Source organism: Vulpes vulpes, chromosome 14, assembly GCF_048418805.1.
Source record: "Vulpes vulpes isolate BD-2025 chromosome 14, VulVul3, whole genome shotgun sequence".
Classification (NCBI taxonomy): Eukaryota; Metazoa; Chordata; class Mammalia; order Carnivora; family Canidae; genus Vulpes; species Vulpes vulpes.
In genome coordinates, this window is record NC_132793.1 from 86,074,832 (window position 1) to 86,091,001 (window position 16,170).

General features: G+C 42.1%; 2 protein-coding genes across 21 annotated transcripts in view; one reads left to right on the forward strand and one right to left on the reverse strand.

Annotated features, from left to right (window-relative positions):
- MTMR10 (myotubularin related protein 10) overlaps positions 1 to 11,464 on the forward strand; it is a 56,030-nt gene extending 44,566 nt beyond the window's left edge. For both annotated transcript variants that reach the window (XM_025986418.2, XM_025986417.2), the window contains 4 exons: positions 2,176 to 2,345; positions 3,428 to 3,598; positions 7,627 to 7,809; positions 8,395 to 11,464. In XM_025986418.2, coding sequence (XP_025842203.2) covers positions 2,176 to 2,345; positions 3,428 to 3,598; positions 7,627 to 7,809; positions 8,395 to 8,988 — 1,118 coding nt within the window. In that variant the 3' untranslated portion in view covers positions 8,989 to 11,464. The remainder of the gene's footprint in view (positions 1 to 2,175; positions 2,346 to 3,427; positions 3,599 to 7,626; positions 7,810 to 8,394) is intronic.
- Positions 11,465 to 12,338: 874 nt separating this feature from the next.
- FAN1 (FANCD2 and FANCI associated nuclease 1) overlaps positions 12,339 to 16,170 on the reverse strand; it is a 38,940-nt gene continuing 35,108 nt past the window's right edge. For 16 of the 19 annotated variants that reach the window (XM_025986414.2, XM_072737061.1, XM_072737056.1 and 13 more), the window contains 2 exons: positions 16,000 to 16,128; positions 12,339 to 12,611 (listed from right to left, as the gene is read on the reverse strand). In XM_025986414.2, coding sequence (XP_025842199.1) covers positions 12,474 to 12,611; positions 16,000 to 16,128 — 267 coding nt within the window. In that variant the 3' untranslated portion in view covers positions 12,339 to 12,473. The remainder of the gene's footprint in view (positions 12,612 to 15,999; positions 16,129 to 16,170) is intronic. The other 3 variants (XM_072737065.1, XM_072737064.1, XM_072737063.1) reach the window with 1 other exon arrangement.

Genomic DNA, 16,170 nt, shown 5'->3' on the forward strand with positions numbered 1-16,170 from the left:
GTGGCACAGCAACTGCAGGTAGAAGATTAGAAAGGAGTCCAGTTTTCTGTTCTGTGTTAAGTCTTTCCTCCTATAGCATGTGTTAAATCTTCCCTCCTATAGCATGAGGGTGTCACAGTTACTATTGGAGTCATAGAAAGTGTTCATCTTGGCAGAGCATCCTCTTGCTCTAATTTTGCTACATTTCAAATTCATACAAATTTTAGTTTAAATGCCTCTGGATCCTGCTAAATTGGACTCTAAAGAAAGAGCTTGGTGTCAAGAAATTGACTAAACTGAATAGCCAATAATGTGAATTTTGTCTAATGTTAAGGAGGAGTAAAGTGCCATATAAGAATGTTTCAGTTAAGCAAAGGATAGTACATATGAATGTGAAATAATAACTTTACAGCTAAGAGAATTTTTAAGCTTACGGACAAAGCTTCATAAACCATGAACTACCTTATTTTATGATATATTCACATTGCATAGTTTATGAATATGGTACTAAAGCTTACAAAAATTTTTACTGTCAAATTTAACTGACTTTAACAAAGTAAAGATATTTAGAACTTTTAGGGGGGAGAAAAAGAATAGTAATGCACTATTTTAAGTAATCCTTAACTAATGCAATCAGAGTTATTTAATTCACAAGTGCATGCAGAGTCCAGCAACCCAGTAATCTCTCCTCTCAACCAGTGGGTGTTCTCACCCTACCTTGCAAAATCCTACCTAGCACATGTCTTGATGCGTTTGTTATAATACAAAAGGCTTAGATAGTGAGCCTGTGTTTTACTAACACTTTTCTTTAGAACGTGTTTTTGAAACAGTTTATTGAGGTATGATTTACATATTATAAAATTTACCCATTCTGAGTGTGGAAATCAGTAATTTTAGTCAATATACAGAACACAGAGTTCAGAGTCCAGTTGTAGAGAATTTTTATCACACCAGAAAGATTGCTTGTGTCCCAACCCCAGACAACCACTAATCTACTTTCTGTTTCTGTAGATTTGCTCATTCTGGATGTCTCATAAACAGAGTCATGTAATATGTGATCTATTGCCTCCTGCTTCGTTCATTTAACATGCATGTTTTTGAGGTTCATTCATGTAGCATGTATCAGCCATTTGTTTCTTTTTCATTTCTAAATAGTATTCTTTTGTAAATACCACATTTTATTTATACATTTACCTCTTGATGAACATTGGGTGTCTTCCATTCTGTGGCTATTATGAATTACGCTGCTGTGAATGTTCATATAAAAGTCTCCATGGGGACATATGTACATATTTTTTTGTGAGTAGATACTTAGATGTGGAATTGCTCAGTTATAGAAGTTACCATTGTTAAAGAATGATATTGGTTGCAGATTTTCATAGATTCCTCTTATCAGGTTGAAGTACCCTTCTGTATTCTTAGTTTGTTGAGAGTTTACATCCAGAATGAACTTTGGATTTTTTTTTAATTTAAATTCAGTTTGACAAAATATATTGAATTTTGGATTTTTATCACACAGATGATTTTTATGTATCTAATGAGTTATTTCTATCATTTATTTATACGAAGTGTTACTTTAGTTGATTGTCAGATGTTAAGCCTACCTTGCTTTCCTAGAATAAATTCTTGTATTCATGAGATAAGCTGATTTGCTCCTATTTTGTTGATGATTCTGCAGTCTTAATTATAAGGGATACTGGTGGACTTTTTTTCCTGATTTCTTTGGCTGGCTTTGATACCAGGATATTACTGGCATTATGGAAAAGGACACCAGCTGTAAAAGATGGAATGAAAATGTCTGCCACCTTTTTGGATGACAGTGGACAATCCTGTTCCGTTCATTCACTTCTTAGTCATCATGTGGAATTGCCAGTGAAAAGATTACATTATATTTAATATTCTTAGGAAGCAGAATGGACTCTTGAAAGATTTCCACCACAAACCACTGAAATATAAAGTGTGAGGGCTGTGCTCTATTACCTGCAAAATATTCATATATAAAAGATTATCCCCCACAAAACACTACTTGATCTGTAAGTCTATAATTTAAAGTTGCTGGAATCCAGTGAACTTTCCCAACAGATTATTTTGAAGGCAGCTTAGGTAGAGAGTACTATATTAACCATTTTATCTTTTCTTCCCTTTCTCTCAGCACTTTTCTATATAATAGTCATTTTCTTTCCATTTTCTTGACAGAGGAGGAGGGAAGAGACTTGAGCTGTATTGTAGCTTCTCTTGTTCAAGTGATGCTGGATCCCCATTTTAGGACAATTACGGGATTTCAGAGTCTGATCCAGAAGGAGTGGGTCATGGCCGGATATCAGTTCCTAGACAGATGCAACCACTTAAAGAGATCTGAGAAAGAGGTAACAGAATTGTAATGCTCATTGTGAGTCATTTAAGTGTGCACAAGATAAAATTCATGTCATCTTGTGAAGAGGTGTTCTGTCTAAAGAGATGAAGAGGCTTTTAATATTGCATTCGGTACCTCTTAGCATTCCTTAGTCCAAAACTAATGATGGATTAGCATCCAAATTGATACACTTATGAAGATTATTATAAGTATATAGGTAAAAATTCCAAAAAATTGTTGCATTTCTTCAAGTTGAAAAGTACTTGAAAAAATGCTGTATTTCTTCTGCAAAGCAGATAACAAGCACATTAGGTTTTTTGAAAAATCAGTTTTGGAATACCGTGTTTTCTTAAAATGGGGCACGTGTGTAAGAATGTAAAGTTGGAGAGGAACACCTTCATAACAGCTTTGGGCATAGTGTCTGCCTTGGGTGCAGAGGTAAACTGGGAACAGCCTATAGGCATCTCACAGATGTAGTTGTTGCAGAGAGCACAGTCTGACTCATGGGGTCTCAGGTTTAACAACAAACTGCACCATCTGAGGAAATCTCAGTTGTGACTACTTCACTTTTAAATTGCTGGGACGCCAAGATAGAATAGTTGTCATCAGCTGCTGTACTTTGGGATCCACCACGTGACCTAGAGGCTAATGACAACTGGTTTCTGAAACTCTGAGTTGTTTTCCCAGATGTCAAGCCTGCACGGTCTACCAAAAGCAAATCACATAAATTGTTTTCTGGTTTGGGGTGTTTTTTTCTTTTTTTCAGTGTTCTAAAGAATTATTTCCAACATAGGTTTAATCACATATTTTAGTGTCCCCCATTCATATAGTGACACCTGCCTGTTTACTTTGCCGTTTCAACATACATGCTTCTTAGGCAAATGAGGGCTGTGATGTTAATGGCAGTTGAACATACTTCTAAGCTTTAATAGAAGCCATGGTGACCTGTCCACATATCCTTGGCTCAGCTTCAGAGCCAAGTGTTTTAGGCTGAAATGTTTTCTTAGTAATCTTAACATGAGCCCTAAATTTGGAAATAAATGGGAATAACCAAAGGACAACATTAAATAATCCCATTTTCCATTTGTCTGCCAGTCTCCTTTATTTTTGCTGTTCTTGGATGCCACGTGGCAGCTGCTAGAACAGTACCCAGCAGCCTTCGAGTTCTCAGAGACATACTTGGCAGTGCTGTACGATAGCACCCGCATTTCCCTGTTCGGCACCTTCCTGTTCAACTCCCCTCACCAGCGGGTGAAACAAAGCACGGTAAGTAGGATGGTGGCAACAGTGACTTCTCTGCCTCGTGCAGCTTTATGGAAATAGAAGTGAAGTACAGTTGGCTGCATAGTTAAAATATGTAAATTAAAACTGTCTTAGCTACCATGTTAAGCTGCAATTTCTGAATGAATTATTTAAAGACATATAAAAACTAGGACCCTGTTTCATTTTTATGAGTATTTTAGGTATATTTCTCTAATGTACATTGTTCACAATAATACACCAGTTTTTAGGGACACCTGCCTGAGTGGGTAGAGCACACAACTTAATCTCAGGGTCATGAGTTCAGGCCCCTTATTGGGTGTGGACCTATTTAAAAAAAAAAAGAAAACATGATACATAACAAAAAAAATTAACCAGTTTTTAAAGATATAAATTATTTTAACCACCTTAAATGTGTTTTCACATTTGGGGTGTTTGGATGGGTAATTGAAAATGTCCTGCTAGAGGACTTTTATTTCTTAGAAAAAAAGTTGTACAAAGCGAGATTATTTTCTTCAAGGGTCCTGTGGAGAAGGACTGTCAGAGAGCAAGGGTAGTCATGGTGCTAGGCTGAGATTCTCAGTGGGTGCTGGACTGCCAGATAATGGCCCACCTGTCACACAGCAATCCCTTTGGAGTAGGATTATCCATTTCTAGTCACAATTCAATGATCTAGAAGGAAGAATCATAACTAAGGAGAGTCTCAAGCCAAACTTGAGACTAATTTCTGATTGCCGCTGGTACAGCCTTCCGAAACCACAGGTTCTGGCTGGCTCACCCACATTTAAACCAACAATGAGAATAGCAGATAAATGCTGCAGCAATCATTGGAGAAACAAGAGCAGCTCCTGTGGGCCTCTAGGAAGACTTTCTAAGAGGGTTGCCTCCACGGTGAGCTGTGGGGTCCTTAGCCTTGGCAGTAAGGCCCTCATCCAGGCGATGTGGCCTGATAAAATGTGAATCCTGCCCAGGGTTGGAAGAATGGTGAGCCCAGGTTCCCCATCTGTAAAAACGGATCCACCAAACTAACAGTACTACTTTTGGCCTCATTCTGTGAATTGAAAACATTTTGTAAACTGTGAAGCATTATGCTTCACTATTTCCTAAAGAAATGAATTATTCCCGATGTGGATGTGAAAGACAAAGTGCACTGGACATGTAAGGAAATGACTTTATCAATGAGGAACCTCCCAAAGCAAAGGAGAGGGGATCTGGGGGCTTGGTTATGAGAGGGAGCAGGCAGGAGAGGGAGGTAGAACAGGTCTTGCCTGCTTCTCTCCAGGGGCTCAGGGTGAGAGAAGTGCAACACTGTCATAGGGTATTTATTTCGGATTGGAGAGTTCGGGAGAGAGATCTTCATAAAATAATTTCTCTGCTTCCCTAGAAGAACGTGACCTATCTCAGTCCTGCACTGACACCAATTCTGGGCTTGGGCTCTGGAGGTGTGGGCACCTGTTTGTTCCTAAACTGAATGGTCTCTGAGATGCTCCTTTTCATTTCTCGTTCACGGACCATCATCAGTTTGGTACCTCTCACTGTGCTGCGGGCTGGGCTGCATGTGGTGGTGTTTGCCTGTCTTTTCACTGCCCTGAGAGCACACCCATGCACACACACACACACACACACACACACACACACATACACCACTGGAGCCTTCAAAATGTTCACAAGGTGAGGAAATCAAATAGCCTTGTTAGACACAAAGCAGGAGATGTAAAATGCCAGTACGTGGGTCTGGAGGTGCCAGTGACCGCAGTACCTCGGGTGGGTGCTGCGGGAGGTCTCTGTGGAGCACGAGCTGGCCCCCTGGATGCACTCTCTCCTCCCCCTCCTTCTCGGCTGGATTCTGGATGTGCCGACATAGGTTTACAAATAGATTTCTATGCAGGAATAGAAGTTAAATATTTTTTTAAAGTATATCATCTGTTTTCCCTGGTCTGTGCTCCAGTGCTGTATTTTTTTTAACTGGACGTTTTTCAAAAGCTTTTTCTGGCAAGTCCTAACATGGGTCCTTCCCTCCCTCAGTGCTTCACATTTATGATTTATGCAATAGCCAGACTGGAGGCCAGGAGCACTGCCTCTGCCCTCCCTGGGAAACCGTTGACTTAAGGTGCTGAGTTTTAGCACGACCCCACTGTTCTCAGTCGCTTCCACAAAGACGTTTCCTTTTTTTTTTTTTTCCATTCTGAGGCGGCCTTAGATGCTCACAGTCAGGTACTGTTTATGGAAAATCTAATTTTCTTCCTTGCAGATATTTTTAGTTTTCACATTAAAAAGAAAAGACAACTGATTTCTATATATTTTCCTAAGGGCCATTAAAGCAGGTTGGGGTTTATGTTTTACTAGATTTCAGCCCTTTTTTTTTTTTTTTAAGATTTTATTTATTTATTCATGAGAGACACAGAGAGAGGCAGAGACACAGAGGGAGGCAGAGACACAGAGGGAGGCAGAGGGAGAAGCAGGCTCCTTGCAGGGAGCCTGATCCGGGGACTCAGTCCCAGGATCCCTGTGATCATGCCCTGAGCCAAAGGCAGATGCTCAACCACTGAGCCACCCAGGGGTCCCAGATGTCCCAGGCATTAGGTTTCAGCTCTTAACAATAATATTTTTTTAAAGCAAATGTGTTGTTTCTACACGGATATATATGATGAAATCTCTAATAACTAAAAAAAAATGTTTTTAGTATATTTAGTGCTTAATGAAAGTTGAGTTTTACTCATTTGAAATAGAAAATTTTGTAAATGCCCTGTGCTGTTAGATAGCTTACCTGTTTCCTCCTGGCCCCGAGCCAACATTGTGGGTGGGTCACACCTGCTCACACTTATGGCACGGAGCTGGCCTCCTGACTGCAGCACTGCTTTTCTGATGATATTTACTCTCTGCTTTCTTTCTAACTTCCAAAGAAATTCTTGTGTTTTTGGAGAATACTGAAAGATATAGAGCAGAAAAGAAGAATCCATCATCTCCCACCATCCAGAGATTCAGTATCTTGAGATATGTCCTCCAGAGAACTAGTAATCTGCATAAACTGTTGTGGTAGCCTGCTTTTGTCACTCATCCAAGACAAGGGTCCTTTCTTTTTTTTCTTTTGTAAAGATTTTATTTATTTATTCCTGAGCGAGAGAGAGGCAGAGACATAGGCAGAGGGAGAAGCAGGCTCCATGCAGGGAGCCCGATGTGGGACTCGATCCTGGAACCTGGAGATCACGCCCTGAGCCAAAGGCAGACACTCAACCACTGAGCCACCCAAATGTCCCCAAGGGTCCTTTCTCCACCTGACTAAGTGCAGTTGCATTGTTTGAGATGATCCTCACCTCCTCCATACAGAAGTGGTGGGCTCTCACCCCACAGTGTCATGCCACTGGGTCACCAGGTCATGTGAACCCAGAGCAGGCTGGAGGTGGGCTGCGGGGAGCAGAAGGCCCAGCCACTGTATGGTCTTCGTGGCCTTGGCCAAACTTTAGGACTGCAGGGAGGGGTGGATTCCCTCCTCCCTGTTTCTAGGCTGTGGTTCAGATTTTGAAGGCCACTGGAAAGTGACGGGTAGCTGTCCATTTAGAAAAACAGTCACACAGACAGTAGTAATTTCCTTCCAGAGACTATCTCACACATCCACTCACTGAGTTTTACCCCCAGCAGGTACTTGCGTAAAGTGCAGGATGGTGCACTCAAAAAGTAAACTGCTACAAGTACCAAAGCTACTGCAACATGCTTAAGACTCTATGGTATCATTTTTGTGAAGTTTCACTTCTAATAACATACTCATTGCTCGGAGGGCCCAGCTTCCTCAGCTTCCAGAAGAAAGTGCCCTCTGCTCGCTCATATTGTGTGTGAGATGTCCCTCTTATCTGAGGTGCCAAGAACGTCTCTTCTCTCAAAGCAAAACATGCTGCTCTCTTGGGGGGCTCAAGTTGCTCCAGTCCAGAAAATTCAGCTTAGGTAGTGATGAAGGGTTTGTCACAAAAAAGGAATATATGTGGGAAAATCTTTTATTTGGCATCTTTTCATAGATATCCAAATATTTTACTTTGCAGGAATTTGCTATCAGCAAAAATATCCAGTTGGGTGACGAAAAGGGTTTAAAATTTCCCTCAGTTTGGGACTGGTCTCTTCAGTTTACAGCAAAGGATCGCACTCTTTTCCATAACCCCTTGTACATTGGAAAGAGCACGCCCTGTGTCCAGAATGGTTCTGTGAAATCTTTCAAACGGACAAAGGTAAGTCACAAAAATGCACTAACAGTTAAAACCTGGTATTTGCTCACACCTAACAGAAAGCATATTTTCAGAACACCTAGTATTAAGAGCCAAGTCACTTATCCTGACGATACTGCCCATGCAGATTTTGAGGGATCATTCCTTTTATAACTGAAATGACCATGCCCTGACTTTGAGGCCCACAAAGCCTCTCAGCATCTAGGATTTAGCAGATAGCAACTCTGAGCCTAGGAGGCCCCATTCCTGAAACCCATCCACTTGCCTGTTCGTTCTAGAATGAGCCAGGTGTAGTTTTTCCTAACCCAGGAGTCTTAGAAATTTGCATTTAAGCAAATTAACCAACAGGATGTATCACCTCCCCACCCCCTGCAGCAAGGACTAATAGCCAGGGTCTGTCCCTAAAACCATGGAACCCCAGTGGAGGAGAACTGGGATGAGGATTACCGGGGAAGGAACAAGATGTTCCTGATGGCTGCTGTTCAGCCACTTTTTCATAGTCCTAGGTTTTTATTTGCCACTGCACCTTTCCTGTTTTTCCAAAAGGGGCAGCGCCAGAAAAATAATGCCAACCTCTCTCTTTGACAGAAAAGCTACAGTTCCACACTGAGAGGAATGCCAGGTTCCTTAAGGAATGGAATCATCAGTGACCCAGACTTGGTCCCAAGGAGAAATTCATTGATACTAAAAGCGAAGCCGGACCCTCCGCCACCACCCACCAGCCAGGACCATGGTGCCGAGCAGTATTTTAGAGAATGGTTTTCCAAACCAGCTGACCTGCATGGCATTATTCTGCCACATGTCTCGGGAACACATGTGAAGCTCTGGAAACTGTGCTATTTCCGCTGGGTGCCCGAGGCCCAGATCCACCTCGGGGGCTTCATCACCGCCTTCCACAAGCTCTCGCTGCTGGCGGACGAGGTGGATGCGCTCAGCAGGACGCTGCGGCAGCACCGGGCCGGGTCCCTGGATGCCGGCCACGCGGGCCCGGACGAGAGCCGCATGTACTTCCGGGTCAGCGCTCACGCCACTCCGGGGACACCGGACTTCCTGTCGTCTGCTTTCCCATTTAGCCCTGTGGGCAACCTCTGTAGGCGGAGCATCTCAGGAACGCCCTTGAGCAAGTTTTTAAGTGGGGCCAAGATCTGGTTATCTACTGAGACGCTAGCAAATGAGGACTGAGATGGACTTTTTAAACATGCTGAGGGAAGCCAGAAACTTCTCTTACAATTGCTAACCTAGGCACTTGAGGCTCTAAGAATTTTCTATGTCAGATTAACAGTGGAAATTTGCACTAATATTTAAAAACATGTTGAATTCTGCTTCCTTCGCAGGTTTTCAAAAAGATAGGCAGCCCTCTTCTTTTCGATGACCTCTCTGTCCTCTCAGGGCTGCCTCAGCCTCGGGTGACCTGTAGGCGGACTTCCCACTCTTTCTCCTATGAGCAGAGGAGCAGGCTTTGTCTGTGCCATTGATCCTGTCTGCAGCCACTTTCCCCTACCACCTGGTAAGGGTTACCTGAGCCTAGGTCACCACTGCACAGAGGCAGACAGGAAGAAAGTTAATGTTCAGTAGGCATTCCGGGAAATGCCCCACAGGCCTGGGTATTCCTGCAGGTTTCTGGTCACTTCGGTTCTGACTGAGCTCCCTGAGCGGACAGTGATGGTAGATCACTTTGTTTAGGACCGTATATCACTGTGTTTTAAAATCACGAGTTTGCTTTTACCATTGTAGGGTTGACTAAAACGATACGCACTGTTGACTTTAGAAGCATTTGTTATAGATGATGCCAACATAGAAGTGCCTTTGATGTTACTCTGAAGCCCGACACAGAGTTAAACACAATTCCAGTTTTTACAACAAAGTGTTACAAGCCTCGATATTGAAAACAGGCCTCCTGCCCCTGAGCTTCATACCAGGAGCCAGGAGTCTCGAAAAGTGCATTTCCTCCCATCTGAAGGTCAGCGAGGGCACAGTGGGCCTGTGGGCAGGTGGGTGTTGGTGTGAGGGCAGCAGGGGTGAGTGTGGACAGTGCTGAACCCACCCTGGAAAGTCGTGGTCTCCCTCAGAGGCATCTGGGTGTCCCCATCAGTATTGGCAGCGGGGTCACTGTTGGTGGCACCTCCCATTGGAAAGAACTGATGGGATTGTGAGGCATCGCCCTCCTTCTACCAACCAAGTTCCTGGTGGTGAGGTGTCACCAAGAGGGGAAAGAAAAGTGTACTTCTCTCAAAATACTACCATTTGAATGTTCCCGGGTGGAATGAGCCAGAGCAGCACAGGGGGGTGGGTGTGCTTGGTCAGCCGGTGGGACCCGAACCAGCCAGGGCTGTGCGGGCCAAGCTGAAGCTCCAAGGCCAAGGCCTCACTCAGCACCTTGCCCTCCACTCCTCGCTCCTGCCCACACCCTAGGCCCTGTTTACAGGATGGAGGGGTTCAAATTGGGCTCTTAGAGTTTGTTAAACTGCCATCTTAAGCTTTAAAAAAAAAATTTATAGTGAAGTGGCTAGTTTATCTTTTCTAAAACAAGTTTTTTCAAAGAAGTCTTTCACCTTTATGTGAAATGAATAGCTGTTTCTATTTAAATTACTTGCCTTTTTGGAATTCATGTCTCTGGACCTCAAGGGACAGAAGTTCTTATAAAATGTCTTAGGAAATTTGTCTTGTGGATAAGCCCAATGTTTTTGCCTAGAAAATAAGGGCTTTTTCAATTTATATAACTAAATAGCACTATTGCCATTAAATATTTTATAGTCCTTGATTGGAAACCAGTCCCAATCCCCTTAAAATCCCACAGCATATCCTGCCGTAGAAGTGTAATAATTCTCCCTTTTTGATTAAGCTTCCTTTTTATTATTACAATTTCTCTAAATTGGGCTTGGAGGGGTTGTTGAGCATTTATTTCTTTATAATTATCTCTCCTCACACATTTATTTCAACTCCTTAACAATTTTCTTAATTTACAAATTTAAAAAAGATTAGGTACTATTAATACTGTTTCAAAACAAAATGTGCATATTTTTATATGATAATCAAATGTAGTAAAATACGGTTTTTAGTTTTATTTTTTCTGGACAGTTGTTCTATCATGATTATTGTGCCAGTTTTCGTGCATAATATGAAAAACAACTATAACAGTTTTAAGTCCTGGCCGTTATAAAGCTGCCTGGCACCTCTGCTGGCAGGACGTGGTGGCAACCGAAGTCCTATGTGTGGTTATGGACACTGCATGGAAGAGCACTTCACACCCTTTGGCCCCACAGCCCTGCGAACAAGCCCGTGCCCACAGGATGCCACATAGGCACCAGACAGCCTGGGACTTCCTAGTACTGAACTTAAAGATGTACAGTGTGTTATTTTATGATGGAAACGGTTTTAAAACCAAAAATGTCTTAACTTTATTTAAGAAAAGTATATTAATTTGTGCTAACAGGGGATGAAAATTAGTCAACATACCTTCAACAAAACCTGCTTGCCGTAGCAGTAACCTCAAGTAGTTAGAACTTGATTTTGAGAGAAAACGAAAACCTTTGTGCCTAAAATTATGACTTGAGTTAAATAAAGTAGGATGAGCAGGAAAGACGAGAGATCTTGCTGTTCAACAGTGATGAATGTGAAGGAAATTTTGACTGCTAAATAAAATTTCCACAGAAATTGATTGTCGTAGTTGTCAATATGAAATCATGTACAGGAACATAGTGATTCAAGAAACAAAGGCATTTTCTTCCAACTATAGTCATGTGTGTGTCATCCATTCAACCTTTTTGCCTGCTCTAAAGCAACAGCTAATGAGCAGTAACATTTTTGACGTGGCTTCAGAACTGGCTGCAGTTAAGGCCATATGGGTATTAATGGACGGTGCCCTAACTTGTCCTTCCATTAAATAAATGACCAAGCTGGAGAGTAATATTCCCTAAGAACCTCTCAGAACTAGTCTGTGGGGAGGCTGGAGTCCCCGCCGGACTCCTGGTCCACTCATTCTGGTTAGCTGCCTTCCTACCATACACTTTCCTTGTCCTGGGGCTCTTGTGAGTAGCCCTGTTGTAATTACACTGTCTATACAGAAAATTGCCCCTCCAGTCAGTAGGGAGGCTACGGATGAAAAAGGGACCATTACCTTTAAGAGACTATTCATTCCTTTAATGATTTAGGCCCAGTAAGTAAGAGCAGGTTAAAAGTTAAGGAGCTTGATGAGAATATTTTTTTAATTCCCAGAGAAAGAATTTCAATTGTTTATGCCCTCCTTAGATAATCATAAAACAAGAAAGTTAAACAGCTGCATATATTGGCATATAGAAAACCTTAAATTCAGGTCTCTCCAATATGCTTAACTGGAAACACTGGGTGTGCAACTTTTATAAAAGCCCAAAAGCTGCAAAACATCCTGTTTGGATGGTTTCCAGTTGCTATGCAAGTCTAGTTTAATAACGTAGATGCATCCATTTCCTAAAATGGCCACCAAGGTTCTGACCTTCTAGAAAGTTCATTACCTGCTATGTGGAATCAAGGAGTACATTCAAACCACGACCAAGTTTTATGATGCACACACTGTACAACAATGATCTTGTTTATTACTGACAAAGCAAAATCAAAGTTAAAAATGTAATCATGCTTTATGCTTTTGAAAATCAGTCCAAGTACAACCAGACACCCCGACACCACAGCTCTTAGGAAAGGCTTTTGCTCTTTGCTCCAACTGCAACCACGTGGCAGACTTCCACTTCGGCCCCCAACTTCTGCAGCTCATCCAACCAGATCATCTGCTTATGTGAAAGGCGATCATTGGGGCCTTTAACTTCCACCAGCTGGAATATAATTTTTAAAGTTATTAGTATCAAAAAAAGTTACTAGTATCTTACTGAAACAGAATAGCCAAGTACACTATAGTAGTTTTCACTGATCCTGCTCTACTTATATATAACAGAGATGTAAACATGAAATTCACTGGTAATTATTCTGTAGAAAGTAGGCAGTTCTTCACAGAGAATTAGTAAGTTGATTCTCAAAACACAGTTGGAAAATAGTTTTAAAGCATTAGATTGTTGCTCCCCTGCCTAAAACTCGATTACTTTTTGTTGTGTTTGCAATTAAATCTGAACTTTTGCCATGACCTACAAAACTATAATCTTGACCCTGCCAACCACTTCAAAGTTCCTGAGAAAGACTAACCTCTTTCCAACAAGGGCTCTTCTTCCTCTTTTTATTTTTAAGATTTTTATTTACTTATTTGAGAGACAGCACGAGCACAGAGGAGACGGCGAAGCAGGCTCTCTGCAAACAATGGGACCTGACGAGGGGCTCGATCCCAGGACCCTGAGATCATGACTGGAGCCAAAGGTAGATGCCTAACCAACTGAGCCACCCAGGTGCCCCTGAAGGGCTGGCCCTTCCATATGCTTGCTATTCCCTCTGCCCAAGACATCCTGTTCTTCACATGTCTGACTTCTTACCCGTCTTTGCTCAGCTTAAATTCATCTCAGAGAGGTCCAGCAACACCGCTAAGTAGAGTCCTTCCTATGTACTTCTTCGTGGCATTTATCAAAAGATAAAACTGTTACGTATCAGTTCCACGAAGGCAGGAACTGTGTCAGTTTTATTCACTGCAGATTACTGAACTTCAAAACATCAATAAAAACTACCCAGATTTTCCAAATTTGACAGAAACTATAAATCCAAAGATCCAAGCAGCTCAATGAACCCCAAGCACAGAAACATAAAGAACACTACATAAACAGAACTGAGTTGCATAATCAGTGATAAAGGGAATATTCTAAAAGCAGCTAAATTTTTTTAAAGCTTTAAGGGAAACACCACACAATTATCATTAAAAAACAATGCAAGCTAGAGAACTGGACCAGTATTTCAAAGTATACCGAAAGAAAAAAACTATCAACATAGAATTCTTTCCTCAGAGAAAATATCTTTCAAAAGCAGATGAAATAGGGCAACCCAGGTGGCTTAGTGGTTTAGCGCCGCCTTCAGCCCAGGGCGTGATCCTGGAGACCCAGAATCGAGTCCCATGTCAGGCTCCCTGCATGGAGCCTGCTTCTCCCTCTGCCTGTGTCTTTGCCTCTCTCTCCCTCTAGCATGAATAAATAAAATCATAAAAAAAAAGCAGGTGAAATAAAGACTAAAGACATAGAGAACCTAAATAATTCATTACTAGCAGGCCTCCATTTCAAAAAGTGTTAAAGTTCTTTAAGCAGAAGGAAGATAACAGCATGTGGAAATCTGGATCTTTATGAAGGAATAACAAGTAGTAAGAATTTGTATCTACCAGGGCACCTGAATGGCTCAGTCAATTGATCATCTGACTCTTAATTTTGGCTCAGGTCATGACCTCAGGGTCCTGGGATCCAGCCCTGTGTTGGGCTCCATGCTCAGCAGAGGCCTGACGGTTCTCTCTCCCCCTCTGTCTTTGCCCTCCCCCCTGCTCATGCTCTCTAAAATAAATAAATCTTTGGAAAAAAAAATTGTATCTAGGGGAGGAAAAAAATTTGTATCTATGTGAATAAATATAAAGATTCTTAGTAATCAGCTGTAGAAAGTCAAAAAAATGTAGAGTTTATAACATGTAGGAATATGTGAACAGTACAAAGGCCAAGAGAGGAGATATAAAAATATACTCATGTTCTTTATACTATACACGGAATGGCCTAACGTCACTTGAAAGACAATACATTTAAGATCTACACTGTCAACACTGGATCAACCACTTACAACAAAGAGCTACAGATAACAAGCCAGCTAAGAGTTAAAATGCAATCCTTTAAAAAAATAAAAAAGGTAGAAAAAGGCGAGAAAAGAACAAGAGAGCTGAGACAAATAGAAAACAAGTATCAAGATGGTAGCTTTAAAGCCAATCATCAATAATTACATCAATTGTAAATGGTCCAAACACCCAATTAAAAGGCAGAGGTTTTCAAACTGAATGAAAAAGTCAGACCCATGTATAATGCTACCTACAAGAAACCCACTAGATATAAAGACAAAAATAAGTTAAAAGTAAGAGACTAGAAAAAGAGTTCTTTTTTTTTTTTTTTTTAATTTTTATTTATTTATGATAGTCACAGAGAGAGAGAGAGAGGCAGAGACACAGGCAGAGGGAGAAGCAGGTTCCATGCACCGGGAGCCTGACGTGGGATTCGATCCCGGGTCTCCAGGATCGCGCCCTGGGCCAAAGGCAGGCGCCAAACCGCTGCGCCACCCAGGGATCCCGAGACTAGAAAAAGATACATCCTGTTAGCACTAACCAAAGGAATGCTGGAGTGACTATTTATTGGTATCAATTTCCGGGTAGAGAACACTGCCAGAAATAAAGGAGGGTCACTTCACAATGATGAAGAAATCAGCTCATCAAGTGGACGTGACAGGCCCTTAGGTTTTTATATCTAATCAGAGAGCTTCAAAATATATGAAGCAAACTGGACAGAACTTCAAGGAGAAACATTCAAATCCAGAGTTCCAGTCCAAGATGTCCCATGAACCCAAAAGCATGATCCATTAAAGAACAGAGAAGTTGGACTTGGTCAAAACTTAAAATTTCTGCTCTTCAAAAGACACTATTATGAGAATGAAAAGACAAGCCACAGCCTGGAATGAAATATATCTGATACAGGACGTGTATCCAGAATTGTTTTTAATCTCAAAGCCCAATAATAAAAACCAACCTGGGACGGGCAGCAGAGTAAGACCAGGGTGGGGGCAAGGGTGGCCCTGAGGTCACAGCGGGTAACAAGGCACTCACGGGGAGCTTAGAGAACAGCTCCCAGTCATCTTAGCCTCCTACTGTTCACACCCTGCAGGATCCCTTCCCTGGGAATGGGGGCTGGAATCTGTGACTTGCTTCTAACAGAAGAATACAGCAAAAGTGAAGGAATGTCCCTTCTGAGATCAGGTTGTAAGGGACTGGCTTCCATCTTGCTCATACCCTGGCTCCTCTCACTTGCCTGCTCTGATGAAATGAGCTGTCAAGTGGAATGCTGCACAGTGGACAGGAGAGGCTCACAGGCAAGGGGCTGAGGAGGAAGTCCCAGCCGACAGCCACCAAGGAACTGTGGCCTTCAATCCAATAGCTCTCGAGGGACTCAATCTTACCAATAGTCATGCAAGAAATGCCTACATTGTAGCCTTTGATTAAATTGCTAACACAATTATCAGAGAAAAAGCGTTCTCCTTTCTGGTGCAGCTGACCTTAACACGATGACTCTGGGAGTTCCACACCACCAGGTCCGGGAGGCCGCCTCGGCAGTGTCGGAAGTCCACAGCCAGGCGCCTGCACACACCACTGAGGACAGGGCCGCCCAAGCAGGAAACAAGATCCTGAACACAAAATACATGGATGGTTAGCCTTTCCTTTTGATA